The 24,067-nt window shown below is 42.6% G+C and overlaps 2 protein-coding genes across 2 annotated transcripts in view; one reads left to right on the forward strand and one right to left on the reverse strand.

The window, feature by feature from the left end:
* Positions 1-24,067, reverse strand: part of LOC147334038 (polymeric immunoglobulin receptor-like) — a 419,044-nt gene that overhangs the window by 221,310 nt on the left and 173,667 nt on the right. The window contains exon 8 of the mRNA XM_086286448.1: positions 11,565-11,571. Within this exon, the coding sequence (XP_086142574.1) occupies positions 11,565-11,571 (7 nt within the window). The remainder of the gene's footprint in view (positions 1-11,564; positions 11,572-24,067) is intronic.
* On the forward strand, positions 1,994-3,400 carry LOC147334045 (uncharacterized; the record flags this gene model as incomplete). The annotated part of the gene is made up of 3 exons (XM_086286810.1): positions 1,994-2,345; positions 2,584-2,766; positions 3,045-3,400. Coding segments are annotated over 3 exons (891 nt in total), but the record flags the coding sequence as incomplete, so codon positions are not given.

The following is a 24,067-nucleotide window of genomic DNA, read 5'->3' on the forward strand; positions in this document are numbered from 1 at the left end:
CCTCAAACATCAATGATGACACCTTCCGTATTTCTCAGTTCCATTCTTTAATTCTCAGGCTTGCAGTGGCAACACAGTCTGCAGCACTAACTTGTTCATCTACCGTTTTCTGTTGTCTCCTTTTTTTATATCCTCCTTCCGCCTTACATTCGACCTTTCAAAATAAAAGTTCTGTAAACATCACAATCACCTCCTTTTTTTTCTTTTAACAAACTGAGGTATTCAGCGAGGTGAATTATTAATCTGAACCTATGACAACGACACCTAATAAAATTACTGAACGTTCTTATTACTTGAGTTTCTCCACACCTAAACATCACTTAAACAGCACTGCATTTGCGCAGATCTCTGACTAAACACTATCAACATTCAACACTATAATACTGGTTACAGTGTTAGATTCAGGAACAACAAACATGTTACACGCAGCATAACCTTTAACTGGTCACTCAGATATTCAAGTCTTAGATCTGATGTAATCAGACAGATGCATAGGTACGCGTCTGTTTGATCTGACGGGGTATCTGGGCTTGTCTGTTAAGGCGGGGTCGACATGCCGTCCAGGTGGGGCAGCTTCAAGACCATGTCTGATTTTCTTGAAGAATGAGGCATTCCTGACAATCGAGTGTCCATCCCTTGTAGCTGTAATTTCAGAACCCTTAACCTTAGTCACTTTGTAGGGTTTTGCATTGTATGGTGTGGATAATTTGTTGTGCTTGGGGTGGCGATGCAGCACTGTGTCACCCAGACTTAGTGAGTGTGGTCTGGTGTGACAAGTTGCATCTGCGATCACCTTCATCTTGATCTTTGCACTATCATCCCTTGCTCTCACTTCAGCATCTGAACACTTGCGTGGAGTGGTGTTAACGAAAGGGAGCTTGGTGTATAGCTGGCGTTGAAACAGTATTTCAGCTGGTGAGCTCGCTGTTGTGCTATGAGGTGTAGATCTGTACTCACGAAGAAAGATGTTTAGTTGCTGTTTCCATGGTGTGCCTTGCGTCTCGGCATCTCTCAGTGCTTTGCCTAGGGTTCTCATAAATCTCTCAGCAATGGCATTCGCCTGAGGCCAACAAGGTGTGATTTTGCGATGATGAAATCCTAGGTAGTCTGCAAACTGTGAGAAAGCCTCACTGTTAAAAGGAGGACCATTGTCAGTTTTTACTGTCCTTGGGATTCCAAACATGGAGAACACTTTGTCAATGACTGGGATAACAGAAGATGCTGATGTTGAGCGTACACTTTCAACGACTGGATAGCAAGAATACTCGTCTGTGATGACGAGCAGATATTCCCCTGTAGGGAGTGGTCCATAAAAGTCTGCACTGACACTGTGCCAGGGCGTTTCGGGTAATGGTGACATCTGCAGAGGGTCAGTGTGTGTGACAGGTGTGCTAGCTTGGCATGGCAGACAGTTTTGAACTGCAGATTCTGCTTTCTGATCGATCTCTGGGAACCATACTTTGGTACGTAGCAGCGCTTTGGTCTTGACGATACCCTGGTGCCCTTCGTGTGCCAGTTGTATTGCTCTTTCTTGTAGGACAGTTGGAATGACTATCCTCGTGCCTCTGAGGATGAAGTCAGATGAGTCGGCTATTGTTAGTTCACTTTGAACATGTTTGAATGATTTCAAAATGTCAGCATGCTGGGATTTATCTGTTAGATGCCACGTGTTGTTCCTGATGTGACCGATGACTTTCTGCAGAACCTGGTCTTTCAGAGTCTCTGTTTTTATCTCGCGAAGTGTCATGGCTTTTGGGGTGGAGTGATAAGAGAAGAAATTGACATACTCTTCTGCAACCTTACATGTACGAGCACTTTCATTCTCCTGTGTTGGCTTATGACTGACATAGAAAAAAGTGCATGGGTGAATGAAGCAAATGATTGAGTAGTTACATGATAAATAAATGTAGTTTAGTCTCTCCTATGCTCTCTGATTGGCTGCCTTAGAAATGAACAGTTGTACTTTGACCTTTAACCTCTCTGCTCTGTGTTGTTTCCTCTTTCAGACCAGAAAAACATCACAGCTGAGTCTGGACAGAACGTCACTCTGACATGTCGAGCTCCACAAGGCAAACCCATCAGAGCTGTGAAGTGGAGCAGAGCTGACCTGGGAGATAAATATGTGCTTTTGTACCGAGATGAGCAGTTTGATCAAACAAGCCAGCATCCATCTTTTCAGAACCGGGTGGATCTGCAGGACAGACAGATGAAGGATGGAGACGTGTCTTTGATTCTGAACAATGTGACGATTAATGATGCTGGAACATACGAGTGTGGTATCGTCCAGATAGGAACAAAGTATTTGAAGCGCATCAGCATCATCTACCTTCATGTTGTTCCTCCAGGTGAGTGAGTAGAGTTGAGTGTGTGTGTGATCAGAGGTGAAGCTGCTTCCTGGTTGTTGATGTTTTTTTCTAAAGATGTTGTTGATGAGACTTTGTAGAAAGCAGCTGGTCTGAGTGATGTGATCAGAGTGCAGTAGATAATGTCTGACAGCAGTTTGAAGAGCAAATGGATTCTGTTCTGTTCTTCACTCATCACCTACCTGACAGCTGACACCTCACACCTGTTTCTCACCTGCAGGTCACACAGGAGGAGACACAGAGGATGGAGGGAAGGAGGACGAATATGTTGGACTAATAGTTGGTCTGACAGTTTCTGCAGTACTTCTTCTTCTTGTTGCAGCTGCTGTTGGTATCCTGATCTACAGAGGCTGTAATCTGAATCCTGCTGATCCACATGTAGCAGAGCATCTTCAGCATGAATGTGAGTCAGATGAACAAACACAAAGAAAGACAAATAAATGATGGTGAACATCCAGCAGACGCTGTAGAAAGCTGGACAACAGAACATGTTCAACTATGAAAACTCGACTTTAAAACATTTAAATAGCTGCTGGATGTTCTGAAGTTCATTAATTAAATCCAACATGACTAAAAACTCAAATGTCAAAGCAAATAAACAAAATATTTAAAGTCAATCATTCTGATCATAATTGTACTTTGACCTTTAACCTCTCTGCTCTGTGTTGTTTCCTCTTTCAGACAAAACCATCACAGCTGAGTCTGGAGAGGACGTCACTCTGACATGTCGAGCTCCAAACAAGAAGATCATAGTTATAGTTTGGAGCAGAGAAGACCTGAAAGATGAATATGTGCTTTTTTACCAAAAAGCACAGTTTGTTCCAGAGTACCAGCATCCATCTTTTAAGAACCGGGTGGATCTGCAGGACAGGCAGATGAAGGATGGAGACGTGTCTTTGATTCTGAAGGATGTGAACACTGCTGATAGTGGAACATACGAGTGTCGTCTTGTTAGTGGAACAAAGCGCAGGAGGAGAGACATCAGCACGGAACCAATCAGCATCATCTACCTTTGTGTTATTCCTCCAGGTGAGTGAGTAGAGTTGAGTGTGTGTGTGATCAGAGGTGAAGCTGCTTCCTGGTTGTTGATGTTTGTTGTATGTGTGACCAAGTGGTCGGCGGGGTTATGAACATGACAGCGCTGTAGCTGTCATATAATCGGCTCTTGCTGATCAGTCCGTCGCAGTATGCCAGCATTTACTGCTGTTTTGAGCTAAATGCAAGGGAGGAAATAATCCAACAAAACACCGGTTTTGCTTTATACGGGCTAGCGCCACCCTGCAATCAATGTGCAGGTGGGTTTCCAATTAACCAAGTTGTGTCGCGAAAAGAACGAGCGCAGGAGAGAGAGTGAGAGAGAAGAAAAAAAAGGGAGGCGAGTAGCCCATCTGGCTACATATGGGTGAGCTGATTTTCTAACACTGGAAAATAACTCAAAATGTTAGAAATATTCCAGTGTTAGAAAATCAGCACTGCTCAGTGTTAGTCTTTGTTAATCTTCAAAACTGACTAGGTTACTTTTAAGCATATAACACTGTCAAAAGTGTTCATTTAACACTCAACAGTGTTGTATTTAACACTCAGAGGTGTGGACCCATATAGACACTCTCTATTGTTAATTTAACACTGGAGATTTTGCTGTGTACAAACAATTATAGACTTCTAAGCATAAATGACAATCCAACACTATAAACCTTACAGAAATGCCTTTTGATTAAACTGTTACCAAGGAATTTGAATTTGAATTTGCACTTTGCGTCTTTACACTACTGCTACTATGTTTTTACCCTACACGCAGTGAACACCGGCCACTAATGTTATTGTCACTAGGGGTGGGTTTTTATAATCGATTCATCGATTAAAATCGATTCTGGCTTGGATGACGTAAAATCGATTCATTAAAATCCTGAATCGATTTTTTAATATAAATTTATTTTGCCCGAAATGCCAGAATCTCTGGTGACATCTCACAAAATTTCAAGAACCACCAAACAGTTAAGACAGTAAATGAGAGCAGGTACAGGGATTCTGCACATAGACTTAAACACACAGCGCGACTTGCGGATCAGAATCAGTGAGATGTCGCCTTTCTCACAGTCGGGGCTGAAAGCCGACAGCTCGCTGATTCTGATCTGTCGGCGGGTCCGCGCTTTGTGTTCACGCCCTTTATGCGCTGATTCTAAAGCTGTTAGTTTAATGTCTCTCCAAACAATATTGACCGAACCAGCAGCAAAAGAAGATCCAAACGCTTCACATAAACATCGTCATGAATTCACTCTTTTACTGTTTTGCATCCATTGCATCTCTCTCCCCCCCCCCCCCCCCCTCTCTGTCTCTCTCGAACAGTTTCCCTTTCTTCATTATTCGCTTGCTTGTTACGCACAAGTCTACTGTTGTTTACAGCGCTGTCGGCCGCTGTTTTTTTCCCTTTTACATTCTTCCGAAAAGAAAACCTCATTTCTGCTGTTCAATACTGAACAAATTTAAACTTTTTAAAATTATTCAAAATGCAAAATGCTTAGCTGTGTCTCTAATAAAACCGCTGTAACGTCAGAGGTAATGTTCATTAATTAATGGTTTTCTTTCGTTTTTGATGTACTGCAGAATATTTTTATAAAATCCCAGGCCAGGAAAATCACCTACATGTTTTTCTGTGTTTTATCTTCAGCTACTTTGACACAAAGGCATCTGCTGTGATGCTCACACCTTTGATAAAGTCTTGCATGTCTCAGCTTCCTTTTTATTGATACAAAAATATGTAAATGTACTTATCTGAATTATAATATTTCTGACTGTCAAAATTTCCCAGATTTAAATCGAATCGAATTAAATCGAATCGTGGATCGAATCGATTCGGGACCTTGTGAATCGGAATTGAATCGATTCTAGAAATCAGTGACGATACCCAGCCCTAATTGTCACTTTTTACGGAAACAACCTCAAAATAAGGTCAGTACTTCCACGCTTTAAATGCTGCACGCTCATACTCTCTCCTGCACTCGATATATTATCCATTGTTGATCTGCACACAGTTGTTGCCACAAACGTCGCACTCGCTTACGTCACTGTCATGAGACACTCTCACAAAAAAAATCACGGTTTTAGTAACGCGGTAACGCAGCGTGTTTACGGGACAGTAACAGTAATCTAATTACCCTTTTTGCTATATTAATCCCTTACTTTACTCATTACTTGAAAAAAAGTAAATGGATTACAGTAACACGTTACTTGTAACGCGTTGCTGCCCATCTCTGGTCATGACTGTTATTAAATATGTTTCTGCCATAAATGGTAAATGGCCTGTATTTGTATAACGCTTTTTAGTAGTCCCCTCTAGGGACCCCAAAGCGCTTTACACACCCAGTCATCCACCCATTCACACACTGGTGGAGGCAAACTACACAGCAAATCCAGCATGTCCAAATTAACACTGTCGGATTTGATTTCAACACTATTAAAGTGTCTATATGGGTCCACACCAGAGAGTGTTAATTTAACTCTTTTTGGAGAGTTGGTACGTTAACTCTGATTTAGTGTTAAACACCAAATCTGTCTGGCGTTGATAATTTAACACTTGGTGTTAAGAGTTTATATATTAACTCTCAAAGAGTATTTTAGTTTAACTACGTAAGAGTTATCTTCTAATTCATTCTAAAAAGCGGGAATTTTACTGTTCTGAACTTCTAGAAATTTCTCTTGGAAATAAACATTTACTAAAAAGACGCAATGGTTTTTGAAAAACATTTATTCTGAACTGTGCACCACAATTTCAAAACATTTTCCGAAAGATGTAACAGTATACATGTTCTCACTTTCATTAGAATTTTGTTTATCAAAAGGTCTGACATAGGTGAGCTGGTAAATGCAAATAACAGCATCTCATCACTTATTTCTTCAATACAATATGCATGTCCTTCATTCATCACTTTGTGGAACTTCAACGCACTTCTGCTCTCCCCCATATTCCATCTTCACAAGCATATCCTGTGCGGAGATTGAATAAAAATTAGTTCACACTAATTAATGGCACAAATAATCCAGTAAACAATTGCAGCACAGTAAAAAAAAAAGAAAAAGAAATCCTCTTTGAGCCATTACTTGTGTAAAGTATTTTCCCAAAAAACAAAGACACAGGCAACAGGTAATACTGAACTAAATGTAAAACCTCAACCTTTTTCATTTTTACCTAAACCGTGTGCACAAAACTCTGGAGGGATCTAAATGCTAACGTAGAATCCAGTCAGGACGCCTGCTACTGCTGTTTGCTCGTTTTTTTTTAGTTTTTTTTTTATGGGCGATCGTTTTCAGGCTTCCAGTAGCACCATTATACCAACATTTCACATTCTAGACATTGTTTTAGGTGTATTTGACCAAAGGTTTGACTGAAAATTCACATGCAAGCTTTTTTTCAAGGCTGTGGTATTTGCCCGCAAACAGTAGCCTACCTTTCAGCTAGCTAAAACAGAATATTATGCTATCACCGAGCAACATGGCTAATGCCTTTCACACAGCTTTGTCTCAACTCCAAAGAGCCACAGAAGTAAAAGCTCATAATAATAATCGAAACAACCTTTGAAAAAATGACTTACCAAGCATGGCAAACAACTCAAATATGTAGAGCAAAATGTTCTGAAACGGCTTCACTTCAGCTTCGATTGGAGCCGTGCTGGGGGCGGAGTCTGTGAATTTACTCTATTGGTGTCATAGCCCCTGTAGGAGTTCAGAGTTAAGAGGTCAAGAGTTAATGTTTCCATTGTAACACCTCCAGATTTGAAATAGAAACACTCATTTTTAACACTCGATTTTAACTACTATCATTTTACACCTCAGAGTTACATTAAAAGAATGTGACTCTGCTTAGAGTAAAATTAACTCTACTTTTGCAAGAAGACTATTAACACCAAAACATTTAAGACTTTTGAATTTGCTGTGTACAGTTGTGGCCACAGCTGCCCTGGGGCAGACTGACAGAAGCGAGGCTGCCATATCGGCCAACACCAGTAAGCGGTAGGTGAAGTGTCTTGCCCAAGGACACAATGACCGAGATTGTCCGAGCCGGGGCTCGAACTGGCAACCTTCTGACTACAAGGCAAACTCCAAACTCTTGAGCCACGATCGCCACGATAAAATCCACTACTCTCTGGAGATGTCATGGTCCTGGGTCATTTTGACCCAGTGTTCTCAGTTTTCCTGTGGTTTTGTATTTTGTTCCTTATGTCCATTGGATTGTTTGGTTTGGTATTTGGATTCCCCCTGTGTCCATGCTTTTATTGTGGTGTTTGTTCCGTACTGTACCGTGGTACCGTGTTCCCGTCCTTTGTGTTCTGTGTTCTCCTCATCCCCTCGTATTCATCCTTGTCCTCTGCCTCTCTCTCTCTGCCTCTCTCTCTGTGCTCATCTCTGTGTACTGTGTTGTGTTTAAGGTCCACATCTTGGTGTCAGTATTTTCAGTTTCGTGTCCTCCCTGCTCGGTCATGAGTAATAGTCTTCAGCTGTGTTCCCCGTGTGTTCCCACTTCCCTCATTACCTTCTGTGTATTTATGTCAGAGTGTCCCTTTGTTCTGTGTTGCGTCGTCCCTCTAGGTTGTGTGCATTTCCCGTGTCTTCCCAGCGCCTCAAAACAGTCATCAAAACAGTATAGTTTTGTATGACTTCTTGTGTTCCTCTTAATAAAAACCTGCCTTTGAGTTCATCCCCATGTGTCTAGAGGCGTGCATTTGGGTCCTGTCTTGCCTTCATACAGCTGCCGCATGACAGGAGAGCTTTGCGGTTGTAAGCGGTGCTGTTGCCTTACAAGGTGGTGATGTATCCAGTGAGGATGCTCTCAATGGCACAGCGATAGAAGGTCCTGAGGATGCGGGGGCTCATGCCGAATCTTTTCAGTCTCCTGAGAAAGAAGAGACGCTGTTGCGCCTTCTTCACGGTTTTGTTTATGTGTACTGACCACGTAAGATCCTCAGCCAGATGTACACCAAGGAAGCGGAAGCTGCTCACTCTCTCCACAGCAGCGCTGTTGATGGTGATGGGGGTGTGTACTTCTCTGCACCTCCGGAAGTCCACTATCAACTCCTTTGCCTTTGCGACGTTGAGTGTGAGATGGTTGTCTTGACACCAGTGGGTCAGGGCGCTGACCTCCTCCCTGTTGGCCGTCTCATCATCTTTGGTGATAAGACCCACCACTGTAGTGTCATCCGCAAACTTCACAATGATGTTGGAGTTGTTAGTGGCCGTGCAGTCGTAGGTGTAGAGTGAGTACAGAAAGAGGGCTCAGTACACACCCCTGTGGAGCACCAGTGTTCAGTGTGAAGGGGGATGAGGGGATGCTGCCCAGTTTGACCACTTGGCCTCTGTCAGACAGGAAGTTAAGGATCCAGCTACAGAGGAAGCTGCTCAGTCCTAGATCCTGCAGTTTCCTGTCCAGCTTCAAGGGAACGATGGTATTGAATGCTGAGCTGTAATCTACAAACAGCATTCTCACATACGTGTCTCTCTTCTCCAGGTGTGACAGGGCAGTATGTAGTGTCAGGGCTATGGCATCATCAGTGGACCTGTTGTGGCGGTATGCAAATTGTAGACGGTCCAGTGAGTCCGGTAGTGCAGAGCAAACGAAGTCCCTGATCAGCTTCTCAAAGCATTTGCTTACGATGGGGATCAGGGCTACAGGTTGTCAGTCGTTCAATGAGGAGATGGTGGAGGATTTGGGTACAGGGAAGATGGTGGCCATTTTGAAGCAGGCTGGGACTACAGACAGAGAGAGGGAAAGGTTGAAGATGTGTGTAAACACTCCAGCCAGCTGAGCCGCGCATGACTTGAGAATGCGGCCGGGAATCTCGTCCGGACAAGTAGCTGTCATGAAATGGCTGTGGGCAGGCCGGAAATGGTGGAACCAAAGTGCAGACTCACAGCAGGCAAAAGTGTACTTCAAAACTCAGCTTTTATTGCTGGATGGCAAAACGTAACAAAAATCCAAATAAACTTACATAAGCAGGCAGACAGAACACAGAGCATAAATGAGGGTAGATCGCGACACGGACAAACTGAAACACAGGGCTTAAATACACAAAGGGAGCAATCAGGGAATGGGTAACAGGAGGGAAACACAGCTGGGGCAAATCAGGCCTAACGAGGCAAAGGAAGCACAACCAGATGCATTTACATGAGACAAGGACTTTCAAAGTAAAACAGGAAACATAACAGACTGAACTTACAGACACAAACCAAAACAAGAGCACCAAGAGGGCCAAAAAACAAAACACGAGTCCAAAACAACACCCAAACAGTTCAGGGGGCCGACCGTGCGGACGGCAACGGCGGCGATGGGCAGACAGTTCAGGGGGCCAACCGTGCAGACGGCAATGGCAACAGCGGGGCAGGTCCGGAGGCCGGCCGCGACAACGACGATGTCTAGGCAACGGCCTGGCAGGTGGCCGGACAGGGCGGGGACGTCCAGGCCGGACAGGGCGAGGACGCTCCACCCTGTCCCTGTACTCACGTTTGGCTGCTTTGATCGTCTTCCGGAGTTCGTAATGTGCATGTTTGTAGTCCGATGTGTTCGCGGAGGCAAAAGCGGTGCTCCGTGCCGCCAGTGCCGTGCGAACATCTCTGTTAATCCAGGGTTTTTGATTTGGGAAGGATTTAACTGTTCTGGATGGGACGAAATCTTCCACGCATTTTCTGATAAATCCGCAGACTGAGTCTGTGTACTCATCAATGTTGTCAGCAGCCACGTGAAACATTTCCCAGTCCACGTGATCAAAACTGTCCCGCAGCGTAGACTCCGATTGGTCCGACCAGCGGTGCACCGCCCTCAGGGTTGGAGCATCCTGTTTCAGCTTCTGCCTGTAGGCGGGCAGGAGAAGGATGGAGCAGTGATCTGATTGGCCGAATGGGGCGCGGGGGAGGGCTTTGTATGCATCCCGGAAAGGCACGATCTGATATCCTCGTGTTGGTGTTGTTCCCAGATCATCACACTAAATGTTGTTCCAGGATCAACATTGCAAGTGACCAATCAGAATGTTGTGACGTCATACTTTTGCGACTTCGGGAAAAACCGGCGTAAAACAAAAAACTGTACTTAAGCTGCGAGAAACCGCCTCTGTCCGCCGATCAACGGACCCTGACCCTAACCCTAACCGTAACCCTTTAATAAACAGTAAGCAGAATTGATATTGTCCTTGCAACATTGGAATTTCATAAATGCACGAATGGTTTGGCGCGCAAAAGATTAACGTCACAACAATGTGATTGGTCACTTGCAATGTTGAACCTGGAACAACATTTTCATGATGATCTGGGGACAACACCAACATGAGGATATCAGATCATCCTCCTAGAAAGAGGTGTAGCAGTGGTCAAGTAGCCGGTCTCCACGAGGGTTGAAATGGATGTGTTGGTGGAGTTTTGGTGAAACTTTCTTCAGGTTTCCTTTGTTAAAGTCCCCGGTCGTGATAAACGTCGCCTCTGGGTGTGCGGTTTCCTCACTGCTGATCACGCTGTACAGTTCCCTGAGTGCGCGGTCAGTGTCAGCTTGTGGGGGAATGTAAACAGCCGTAATAATCACTGCTGTAAATTCCCTTGGTAGCCAGAATGGCCGGCACTTAATCATCAGGTACTCCAGGTCCGGTGAGCAGAAGGATTTGACCGGGTGCACATTCGCATAATCACAACAGCTGTTGTTGATCATGAAACACACACCACCACCTCTGTTTTTCCCAGTAAGATCCTGTGACCTGTCCGCACGGTGCACAGAGAACAGACTGGAATGAGATCTGTGCCCGAAGCTCGCACAGCTTGTTCTCCAGAGACTGCACATTAAATAAACTGGGTAGTGGTAGTCTATTAGTGCGCCGTCTCAGTCGAATCAGAACGCCAGATCTTCTCCCTCTGCGTCGTGTTACTCGTGTGTTACTCGTGAAAAAATAAAGGAAAAGTAAAATTAAACACAAAAAACAGTTGTTGCTTGGGGGAGCTCGCGACAAGGCTGCCATACTCGGCGCCATCTTCCGATCATTCAGTATAATAAGAGTCCTAAACTTTTCAAAGACAGGTACAAATATTATGGTGTCACTATTTAAAGGCTGGCTGTTCATCAGTTTTTTTCATTTATTTAACTTTGGTTTGCAGCCATTGGAGGGCTCCAGTCCAGCCCACCAGCCTCTCTCTCTAACTCAAAAGTGTGGAGTTACAGAGCTGTTCTTTCACTCAGGGACTTTCAGCTTCATCTGAACCTCAAACTTCATCTCATGTTTTCTCGTCTGAAGCGCAGATTCTGATTTTAATACAGAAACACAGAAATGTCTGCTGGAACTGCGTCACTCTGCTCCAATTTCCTGTTTTTCAGCGTCGTTGTGTTTGTCTCAGCAGGTGAGATTTACTGTTAGAAACTGAACAATACATGTTAATATTAATGTGTTTGAAAGTGACATAAGGTTAGAGTCTATGTGGATTTAACATCTGTAATCGAGCTGCTCAAATGTAATGTGTGGATGGGCTTAAACTGTGCTCATGAATAGTTTGTACTTGTAAATCAAATGCAGAGTTTTGTAACCTTGTCAACCAAAATATCTGAAAAAAATTATGTTTGTGCATCTACAAATGAGAATTTTTGTGTTTTAAAAAATATTTACACAAGTTACAAACTTTGTTTTGTTAAGGTCTGGTTACAGATACAAAGCAAAAGACTATGTGTAAAACTCTGCGCTCAAGTTTCCTGTTTGTGTGTCAGTTTCAAATTACGAGTATGAATTTCAGCCAATTTTTCTTCCTTTCAGCTGATTGGTCAATGTCCTTTCAATCACAAATGTAACAATCAAATCAGAGAAGAGAGAGCCCACACAATCCACATATGTGTGGATTTTACAATTTAAAAAAAAAAAAGCAGATAAAAAAACTACTACTGGGATTTTATTTTTATTGTTCTTTGTGTGATTTCAGATCAGTCAGTGTTACTACAGTATGTCAATGAAAAAAAACAACTGCACATTCAGACATGTGAGGTTGGAGCTGAAAAGAACGATACATGTAAGACAAGAAAAAAAATGAATGTAAATGTAAAAAAAAAAAGTGTCGTCAAAAATGGCCAATTATATTTTAGACCTCAGAGGGTTAACCCAATAAATCATGAAAAATTACATTTTCACATTTGTTCATGACAGTGCAGATTTCTGATATTTTGTTCAATAAAATATCTCTCATATTATTTATGATAAACATTCAAGAACTGAACCTGTTAAACTTCTTTTTATTAAACTCTTATCATAACAAATGTGTTTCTTATTGTCATACAGTCCAGCCTACCAAACGTCACTATACTGTGATTTCTTTAACAGACTCATTGGAAGTTTGAACTGTACACAAACAGCTGTAGCTCCATAAAGGCAGCATGCAGAGACTCACAGTGTCTTATAATGAGAGGGCTGCTTTCTCTCACACATTATGTTCACTTATTATCAGCACATGTTGTTGTTTTGTGTAACCTGCAGGAACTCACTTGCATGCTTTAGTTCACTAGCTGGGACAACATCCTTAGTTAAGATGAATGATGATGGATTAAGAACCGTGAACTGATGCTGCAGTTTGGAGAAGGCCTCAGAGGGGACTGGCAGCGGCTCCCGGGCCGGGCAGTTCCCCATGAAGTAGTGAGAAGTGAAGTAGAAGAAAAAAATAAAGCAGGAGTGCATGGAAATCGGAACAGAGGTTATTAGTGAAGGAGTCATATTTACACACTGATGGCCAGAAGGGGCGTGCATGAGGTTAGGTCCCGCTCCTGAAATGTGATGAATTTACTTAGCTTGAATCTGTTATTTAGCACACCTCCAGTGAAGGATTATTTTTGTTGTCTAAAGGGTAGAGGGTGACTTTTCCTCCACACATGAACAGTAAAATGATTCAGTCAGGGGTTACACTGAGATTCATCAGATGGGGAACCCTGAGATTTGTGTAGTGGATCAGCAAAGGGAAAAAAAAATCACAATCCACAATAATTTCTACTATGAGCTTCAGTAGGTTTTCTTAGTGTACAAGCTGTGATCAGCTGACCTGTTTTTCTTTATGGATTTACACAACTGAATTCAACCAGATGTGTTCTGCATAAAACCACTAAACTGTATTTTCATAGTTAGAATATCTTAGGATGTTTTCCAGGGAAACCCAACATGTGACTGAAATGAGGAGATTACATGTAATGTTCACATTTCCAGTTTATCAAACACCACAGAGCAGTCCTTCCCTTTAAATTTAACCTCTCTTCTTTCTGATCTTTCTCCATCGCTGAGTGAAGTTAGCTCTCTTTCTTTTCCCTCTCAGTGAAATACAGCAGCTGGGCCTTTAGCTGTAACACACTGTGAGGCAAACTGCATACAAAACAAACAAAAACTAGAATTTATTCCAGCCATATTTTGACATCACGAGAGTCCAGTAACAATGAAAATAGCATCACACTGAACTAGGGATGGGTACCGGTGTTCTGACATAAACGGTAGTAACCAGACCGAAAAGCAGCGCACATTTCGGTGCTTTATTTCGGTGCTTTTTTTTCCTGAGCTGTGATACACTTCTAGCCAATCATTTTACATTTCCCAGGATAGTAGGCGGGGCCAGGTACGTACGTTCAGTTAGAGCAGAGCTACAGATTAAAAATGTCCAAGGCGAAGCGGTCAAAAGTCTGGCTGTACTTCACAGCAAAAGATGCAAACTCAGCAGCCTGCAACAAGTGCTTTAAGCTGATACTGTGATACTGTCAAAGGAGGTAACACCTCGAATCCGATGAAACACCTGGCGACGCATAGCGGTTTTTTTAAAAGCCGAGAAATGCGCCGTATTTGATAGCTTGCTGTGAGACCTCACACTGTGCACGTTGGGTGGGTTGCCAGTTATCGGACCCGGAGCAACATCCCCCAAAAACCCGAAGAATAGAGTCCTGGCCCCTAGCCCTGCCAGTGTAGCAGAAATGATGAGGATGATGAAGCCGTTCTTCTCTGCGTGAGTCGCTTAATGTTGTTCGAGTGTAATTTACGTTGAGTAGGCTAACCACATTATTACATTAATGCATGTAAGGTGAACTAGCAAACATCATCATAGCTACATGCGGCTGTCCTCTTGTTTGATGGCAGATACTCCCTTCACCCTGGCCAAAAAGGCTAAAATGACCAAAGAAAAAGTGGGAAACAGCTGAACATGAGAGGTTTTTGGACAAAGTTTGTGTTTTTTTTCCATTGTTTAAGCACTGCTTCCAGCCAAGAGTGATACCATATATGCCCCATAGCTGCAGAAAAGGCTAACATTGTTATCTTTTTACAAAAAAAAAAAAAACAGCTGAACATGAGAGGTTTATGGACAAAGTTTGTGTTCTCCATTCTTTAAGCACCGGTTCGAGCACCGTTTAAGCACCGGCACCGTTTCAAAAGTACCGATTTGGCACCGGTATCGGATAAAACCTAAACGATACCCATCCCTACACTGAATCAATCACATGGCTGGAATAGAGGTATTCTCATCGAGTCACTGTTAGAATCACTGAAACGAAACCCAGGAAGTGGCTACAGGAAGAAGGTGATAGACTGTCTGAAGCAGTTAGAACAAGACAAGACTATCGACCGGACCTCAAACCACAGGCTATACACCAAGTCTGTATGGTTTACCGAAGATACCTTTAAGGCCAATTGTCTGTGTGATCAACTCTGTCACCTATAACATCTCCAAGTTTCTGGCTTCGATCCTCAAGCCACTGGTGGGCAGCTCTGAACACCACATCCTGAAACCACATGCATTTAGGCTGTTAAGTGCCAGGATTTATACATCGGGGAAACGAAACAACCTCTGGCAAAGCAGATGGCACAACGCAGAAGAGCTACCTCATCAGGCCAGGACTCTGCAGTCTATTTACACCTACAGGCCAGTGGACACTCTTTCAATGATGAGGATGTACACATCCTGGACAGGGAGGAACGCTGGTTTGAGCGCGGAGTCAAGGAGGCCGTTTACGTGAAAAGGGAAAGACCATCTCTGAATCGAGGAGGAGGACTAAGGATACATCTTTCGCCATCTTACAATGCTGTGATTGCAGCCATTCACCAACTCTCTGTGGATGGGACTCATGGCCATTGATCAGTGGGTTTTGGTCAGTGGTTGTTGATCAATGGTCATGAGAATTTGCATAATTATGATTAAGGAACTGACCTCCCAGCCCATTGTTCCTTCAGTGGGCTGGTTTCAGTCATCATGCAAATGTACTGTTTATAAGATTGGGGAAACCTGCAGTCAGCTGAGACTAAAGAAGTCACTTGGATGAGTGATGAAACATTTCTCCCACAGAAAATGTTACATCCAGATGAACAGAATTGACTTTTGGAGATTTACTTACCTGGATGATTGAGCATGCATCAAGATGAATTTGGTGGTGAAAAATGTTTGTTATGTTAATTGAAGAGCTGTTAAAACTGACCGGTCAATATTGACCGGGAACACTAAACACTAACGGTGGTGGGGGTGAATTATGTGGGCAACAGAAAAAAAATGTTATAGATTATATTTATGTGAAATATGTGTATACTGATTTTGAAACATTTTATCTACATGCAACACCTGCATATGTGTTTTTTAAGAAAATTTCTATAAATATGCCCTTAAGAAACTTACTGTGTCTTATATTGAGAGGGCTGCTTTCTCTCACACATTATGTTCACATGTTGTTGTTGCTGTGGAAGCTAACATCTTGTAGTTTCTGACACTTTGCATGTTTAACATGAGGCTAAAATTCTCCCTCATTGAGTCACACTAAAATCTCAAATGTAAAACGAAATAAACAAAATATTTAAAGTCAATCATTCTGAACATAATTGTACTTTGACCTTTAACCTCTCTGCTCTGCGTTGTTTGCTCTTTCAGCCCAGAAAATCATCACAGCTGTGCCTGGACAGGACGTCACTCTGACATGTCGAGCTCCAAACAACGACAACAACAACAACATCAGATCTGCACACTGGAGCAGAGCTGGCCTGGGAGATAAATATGTGCTTTTGTACCAGGGTGGACAGTTTGTTCCAGATGACCAGCATCCATCTTTTAAGAACCGGGTGGATCTGCAGGACAGACAGATGAAGGACGGAGACGCGTCTTTGATTCTAAGAAATGTGTCGATTGCTGATATTGGAACATACGAGTGTCGTGTTTACGTGACAGAAAGACACTCATGGGAGATCATCAGCAACACCACCCTTACTGTTGTTGTTTGTCCAGGTGAGTGAGTAGAGTTGAGTGTGTGTGTGATCAGAGGTGAAGCTGCTTCCTGGTTGTTGATGTTTGTTTGTTGTATGGATGAGCTGGTGGATGTCAGAAGTAGACAGATGTTTCTCCAGCTGTTGTCTTTGTGGCTGGTAGTCTAGAGTTGTAGAGCAGCATTGTTTGGTTAGAGCAGAAACAAAGACATTTATGAATCCGTCTCTTCTTCCCTTGCTCTCTAACTCGTCTGTAAACATGTGTGGGGAAACTCAATGTTAAAGCCTACAGCTGGAGGGGGAGGGGAGGGGTGAAGCTGGTGGTTGTGAGTCTGTGAAAGTGAATCCTGCTGGTGCCCTGAGATCTGTGTTATGTCTCAGCACAGGGAAAAGAATCACAACTCACAATAATTTCTAATATGAGCTTCAGTGCATTTTCTTAGATTACTGTGTGAGCATCTGACCTGCTGCTCTTTGTTGAATTGGTCAACTGAATTTAAGTTGTTAGTTGTAGCCAGATGTGTAACTGCACAACTGTCAGAGGCAGATGAAACAATGGTCTCATTTGATGTTACATCTCTCTTCACTTGCATCCCAGTTACTGCATTCAAGGTAGTTCGTAAGAAATTACAGGATGACCCCAACCCTAGCAACAGGACCACTCTCAGCACCAACCAAATGTGTTTGCTTTTGGAACTGTGTCTTCATTCCACCTATTTTACAGTACTACAAGCAGAAACATTGGTGTTGTTACATCTGCGCTCACAGGCCTTGCTGGTTCGGAGACTTATCACCGTTAACAAAGAACGACAAAGAGAGATCAATTGGTTTTTCACTTGCAAGGGAAGACCGCTGGACCAGGGTCCTGGAGGCTCCTCACCCGAGGAGCAAATGGTAAATGGCCTGTATTTGTAAAGCGCTTTACTTAGTCCTTAATGACTCGAAATTGGTTTACACTACATTAATTAACCCATTCACACAATGGTGATGGCAGCTACATTGTAGCCACAGCTGCCCTGGGGCGCACTGACAGAGGCGAGGCTGTCGGACACTGGCGCCACCAGGCCCTCTGACCACCACCAGTAGGCAACGGGTGAAGTGTCTTGCCCAAGGAAACAACGACCGAGACTGTCCAAGCCGGGGCTTAAACCGGCAACCTTCTGATTATAGATGAACTGCCAACTCGTGAGCCACGATCACCCATTGCAAACTCCAACTTCAGCCCTTGCTTGCAGTCCTTTTATTGAAATGACACAACCTCCCATTGAAAAACCCCTATGGTGTCATAAAAGTTAAAAACAGTGTATGTGTGTGTGCATGCATGTGCGAGCACGTGTGTGTGTATGTGTGTGTTTGTGTGTATGTGTGTGTATGGCTTCCTGGTGATCACAAAAGGGTCACCTCCCCTCACCCCTGTATATGGCTTCTTCTTTAACAGTCCACCATATAGAGATTGACAGACCACGTGACTTTCGTGCATTGCATTGTGGGTACAAGTGGCAACAAAATCAAAACACTGCATGAAGCACTAGCATTTCCAGCACTGCTAATCATTAATTCTGCGTTGTGAATCCCTACTTGCATTTTATTTGCCCCAAAAACAGTTATGTACAAAACGACGGAGAACTCGGCACGTCCGTACAAAGACAGAGTTAATGAAAAGGCAAAATAAAGTACGAGGAAAAAATCAAAGGACTTAAAGGGTTAGACCCATACGAACATACAGAGTAGGTCTGTGAAGGTTCTCAGTCATCCAGGTCATCGTAGTCTAAGGAGCTTGTAAAGAAAAGCGTCTGGACTTCTTTAACTTGCTTGACGACATTTCACCTCTCATCCGAGAAGCTTCTTCAGTTCTAAGGTCAAATGGTGGAGATTCCCACATTTAAGCCCTGTGGGAGTGTCCCCCTGAGAGGGACAAAAGTACCCCCTAATGAAACTCTACCTAATCTCATGAGCCAAGGTGTGAAAACGGGTGTGGGTCACAATCAGCCAGGGTTTCGGGTGAACTCATTGTGAAACCTAGCCCCACCCTATCATGTGATTTCCTGAGGTCACATGGCCTAGGGTGTGAAAGGCAGCAACAAGTTTAATATTCAGAAACCTAAAGTATGTATCAGCAGCAGAATGGAGCTAAAAATAAATGTTTGTTTCAGTTCTATGAAGCTTTGAGTATTTTGGATTAGTAGTACTGCTGTGTTTGTTGCATCATATTGCTGTAATTGTTTTTATGCTTTATATATTCTGAGGTAAGTTGATCTATAGCGTTACATCATATTCTATAAGGATGTTATGTGTTTGTATACTTTCTGCCCAGTTTGACCCATTTAGCAGAAGTCCGCCTGATTAAGGCTCTGATATCTATTCTGTATGACTTAAAGCAGTTATGACATGGTGTGATTTTCTCACCCAATAAAGGAATATTTAATATATCAGTCTACTCTTCATTTTATCAGAAACAGTTATCACAGCTCGTACATTTTGTTTTATACATATCTAATCTTTGAGCCAAATGTAATGTTATGCTAACATACTGAAAGAACAATATTTGTCTCTTATATATAATACATCTATATATACACTGTCAAAGATACTTGTCTTTCAGTGAAGATTCAATGTGATAGGAACTATAAATGACTGCAACTTGAATCTTTGACACAGAGTTCAAGCTCACTGCTGTAATATATCATAATAATCTGACAATAACTATAATGTTATATTTACATTACCAGAGTAAGATGATTTTATTCTCATGAACAACATTAGCTAATTGTTATTTACTAACTAATCTTGACATGACTGTTCAGTATAGAAAAGAAGCCCAAATACCATGTTTTACAGTCCCGTGGTCTCAGCCTCAGATACTCAACTAATCAAAGTGATGTCATAACAAAAATTAATGACCAAAAAACATTTTTTTCATTTCTGTCAAACAGTGTTGTATGAAACGTATCATGAGTGCTAGGCAACCTGAGCAGCGCGACGAAGGCTAGACCGTCCCATTTCAAAACCCAACCCAGACAAAATTTTTTAAATTTGTTGAAATGTATTTGATGTTTATTGCATTTTATGCTTTTAGTAGTGATTTTAAAAGATTAGCCAAGACAAACCAGGTGTGCAGCAAACACATTTGTCTGCTGGAGGTATGTTAACTTAATATATTTGACATTTAAAAAAGCACTAAAAGAGAGACAGCCTGTACCTCGAACCTCTGATGTAGAGGTTTAAAACAACTGTTTGTGTAGCAGACAATTAAAACTTCTCAGGCTCTTCACCTACTCACACAAACATTGTTCACAGCCGCTCGTCAGTGGAAATAAAGAGCACCTGCTGCTACTTCCTCTTTTATACCCTCCATTGGGTCCCCTGGGTCCTAAAGCCTTCCCCATTACATTTCTTTGTAATTGTTTATGTTTAAGTTGTTTATTGCTGGTTTTTAGTTTGTTTTTTGTCTGTTAGGGAGCTGACACAGTCTCAATGGAGATGGGTTTTTTGGGGGGGTAGCAGAAGGAGAGAAGCTGCAGAGAGGCGTGTAAGACTGCAACTCTGCTTCCTGGTCCCAACTCTGGATAGTCATATTTTGGGGGGTTTAATAAATTTGTCCATATTTCTAGAAATGAGAGCTGCTCCATCCAAAGTGGGATGGATGCCGTCTCTCCTAACAAGACCAGGTTTCCTCCAGAAGGTTCGCCAATTATCTATGAAGCCCACATCGTTTCTGGGACACCACTCAGACAGCCAGCAATTTAAGGAGAACATGCGGTTAAACATGTCACTCCTGGTCTGATTGGGGAGGGGACCAGAGAAAACTACAGAGTCCGACATTGTTTTGGCAAAGTTGCACACCGATTCAATATTGATTTTAGTGACCTCTGATTGGCGTAACCATTGGATTGCCAACGTGAATTATGGTTTTACTGAATTTACGTTTACCCTTAGCCAGCAGTTTTAAATTTCCCTCAATGTCGGCTGCTCTGGCCCCTGGAAGACAATTGACTATGATTGCCATTGTCTCTAGCTTCACATGTCTCAGAACAGAATCACCAATTACCAGAGTTTGACCCCCGGCGGGTGTGTTGCCGAGTGGGGAAAAACAGTTAGACACATGAACAGGTTGGTGGTGTACCTGGGGCTTCTGTTTAGGACTATGCTTCCTCCTCACCGTCACCCAGCCGCCCTTTTTCCCCAGCTGCTTGGGGTCTGCCGGGGAAAAGCTAGCGGGGCCTATGCTATCTTCGGCTGCACCAGCTACAGGGGCCTGGCTAGCTACAGGTGAATGAAGGGTCCGAAGCCGAGTCTCCAATTTAGTAATCCTGGCCTCCAGAGCTACAAATATGCTACATTTGTTACGGATACCATTACTACTAAAGGAGGCCGAGGAGTAGCTAAACATCTGACACAATGAGCAGGAAAGTGCAGTAGGGACAGGTGAAGTAGCCATGGTGCTAACGAGTCGGCTACGAGCTAAGCTAAGCTAGCGAAACAGTACAGAGACAGTGGGTGAATACTTTGGCTATAAATTAGTTAGTGAGTACACAGAAAGTGTGCTTCGGATGAAGCACGTGAAGATTATACTATGAAAAAATAAAAGTAAAAAAATAAAATAAATAAATAAATAAAATAAAAAAAAGAAAAGTAATAGTATCTGCTAAGCAGATAAGCTACTCAGAAACACCACTGTGTTTGAGCAGAAACAGGAAGTGATACTCTACCACAGAGCGAGTGAACACCAAGTGCCACCAAGAGTCAGGAAGGAAGCAAGTCGATATAGATGTACAGATACCACTGTCAAAGGAAAAGTATAGTTTGGACAGAAAGTAAGAACTTCTGGTTATTATCAGTAGAATACGAACAGGCCACTGCTTTTTAAATGGTAGTCTTTATGGGTTGTGTGGTGGTGCAATGCTATGGAGACGGTTGAGCATGTGCTTCTTAGTTGTAGGAAGTATGCAAGGTTCTCTATAATAAAAACGATTATTAAAACGATTTTATTTACTAAACACCTCTGGCTGTTCTCCTTTCATTCTGTTCTGGACCCATTTGTTACCAGTCCCCACACACACCCCTAGATCTTCATCGTAGGGACATAACAACCACTATTATGTCTCTGTTCAGCACTTTCAACGACACTTGATGTCCTTTAAATGTGCTATATAAGTAAAGATGACTTGACTTTACTTGAAAACAATTCACGGATCACATTAACCTTGTGGGCCGACACATCAAATTCAGCTGGGAGGATATGAGAATAGTGGCAGGTTAGCCTTCTAAGACTGTGAGTAATGGAGGACATCTAAAAGCTCATGTGTACCATAAATCTACTGTAAGCGCTCAGTAAATGTTGTTATCCAAGCTCGACATTTGTCAAAACTGGGAAGGCACCTAAAGAAAGCTCCAGGGGAGAAGGACAACTGCTGACTAAAACCTGTAGCGAAAACCTGTAGTGATCCCAAACGTGTCAAGAGTATCAGAACAGTTGACACGCATTTTTTTTCCAAACAACGGGTCTCTGTGGCTTTTAAACCCCAAATCACGCTACATAAAAAATTTGTCTTCCCCAAGGATCGGGTCCTCTGAACCAAACAGAGTAACGTAGTGTACGTATGCTCTTAAGTGCCAGGATGATTGCCCGGATTTATACATCGGGGAAACCAAACAACCTCTGGCAAAGCAGATGCCACAACACACAAGAGCTACCTCATCAGGCCAGGACTCTGCAGTCTATTTACACCTACAGGCCAGTGGACACTCTTTCAATGATGAGGATGTACACATCCTGGACAAGGAGGAACGCTGGTTTGAGCAGGAAGTCAAGGAGGCCATTTACGTGAAAAGGGAAAGACCATCTCTGAATCGAGGAGAGGGACTAAGGATACATCTTTCCCCATCTTACAATACTGTGATTGTAGCCATCCCCCAACTCTCTGTGAATGATACGCATGGTCATTTATCAGTGGGTTTTTGTCTTGGCAATGTCCTTAATTAATGATCAAGGAATTGACCTCACAGCCTATTGTTCATTCAGTGGGCTAGATTCAGTTATTGTGCAAATGTTCTCTTTATAAGGTTGGGGAAACCTGCAGTCACTTGGTTGAGTGATGAAATGTTTCTCCTACTGAAAAATTTACATCCAGATGAACAGAATCAATCTTTTGGGACCTAACATGCATTGTTTATATTTGCAGTTTATCAGATTCCACTAAGGAGTCATTATCTTTAAATCTAAGCTCTCTTTTTCCTCTCCTCTCCTTTCTTTCTTATCTTTCTCTATTGCTGAGAGAAGTTAGCTCTCTTTCTTTTTACTCCCTATGAAATACAGCAGCTGGGCATTTAGCTAGCAACACAATTGTGAGACAAACTGATGATGTTTGTTGAGCTGATAGAAACTTTTCATTTTGAATTACCTGCTACTTAAAATAACCTCACTGCCTTCATGATTCCTTATTTTCTGTAGTGCTAGCAAGATGCTGAACATACAGAAAGTGGTGCATGGTTTCCGGCCCACATTAATCTCACAGTATGAACTATAGACAAAGACAAAGTAACCAGTCTGTCTGAAAATGTAAAGAAGTAGAAAGTACACATATTTGTTAAAAAATGTAGTGACTCAAAGTAAAATGTACTCAAAAATTTATTACCTCCTTGTTTTGACAGGTAACATGAAAGTTCAATAACAATGAAAATAGCATCTGAACCAATCACATGGCTGGAATAGAGTTAGAGTCACATCAGGTTGGACTGAAGCTGAGTGTAGGAGGAGCAGCCGAAAGCTGCACATGTGCAGATGCTGCTGCAGTCACACACACCAGTGTGACAGGAGTGTGAGAGATATTAAAGAGAAAGAGACAACAGAACATGTTCAATCACTTGAAAACATTTAAATAGATGCTGGATGTTCAGAGGTTCATTAAATCCAACATGACTAAATACTCAAATGTCAAAGGAAATAAACAAAAATATTTAAAGTCAGTCATTCTGATCATAATTGTACTTTGACCTTTAACCTCTCTGCTCTGTGTTGTTTCTCTTTCAGACAGGAAAATCATCCCAGCTGAGTCTGTACAGAAGAGCGTCACTCTGACATGTCGAGCTCCAAACAACAACATCACATCTGTACACTGGAGCAGAGCTGACCTGGGAGATAAATATGTTCTTGTGTACCACGATGGTCAGTTTGATCCAGAGTACCAGCATCCATCTTTTAAGAACCGGGTGGATCTGCAGGACAGACAGATGAAGGATGGAGACGTGTCCTTGATTCTGAAGGATGTGACGAATAATGACACTGGAACATACGAGTGTCGTGTCTTAATGGAAGAAACAGACTCGTGGAAGTCCATCAGCATCACCTACCTTCGTGTTGGTACTTCATGTGAGTGAGTAGAGCTGAGTGTGTGTGTGATCAGAGGTGAAGCTGCATCCTGGTTGTTGATGTTTGTTTGTTGTATGACCAGTGTTTGGAAGGTTACTTTTAAAATGTATTTCACTACAGAT

This window comes from Aulonocara sp. 'chitande type north' Nkhata Bay, linkage group LG3 (genome assembly GCF_057382095.1).
Source record: "Aulonocara sp. 'chitande type north' Nkhata Bay isolate Kocher_YH1m ecotype deep benthic linkage group LG3, A_spYH_male_GT1.1, whole genome shotgun sequence".
Lineage (NCBI taxonomy): Eukaryota > Metazoa > Chordata > Actinopteri > Cichliformes > Cichlidae > Aulonocara > Aulonocara sp. 'chitande type north' Nkhata Bay.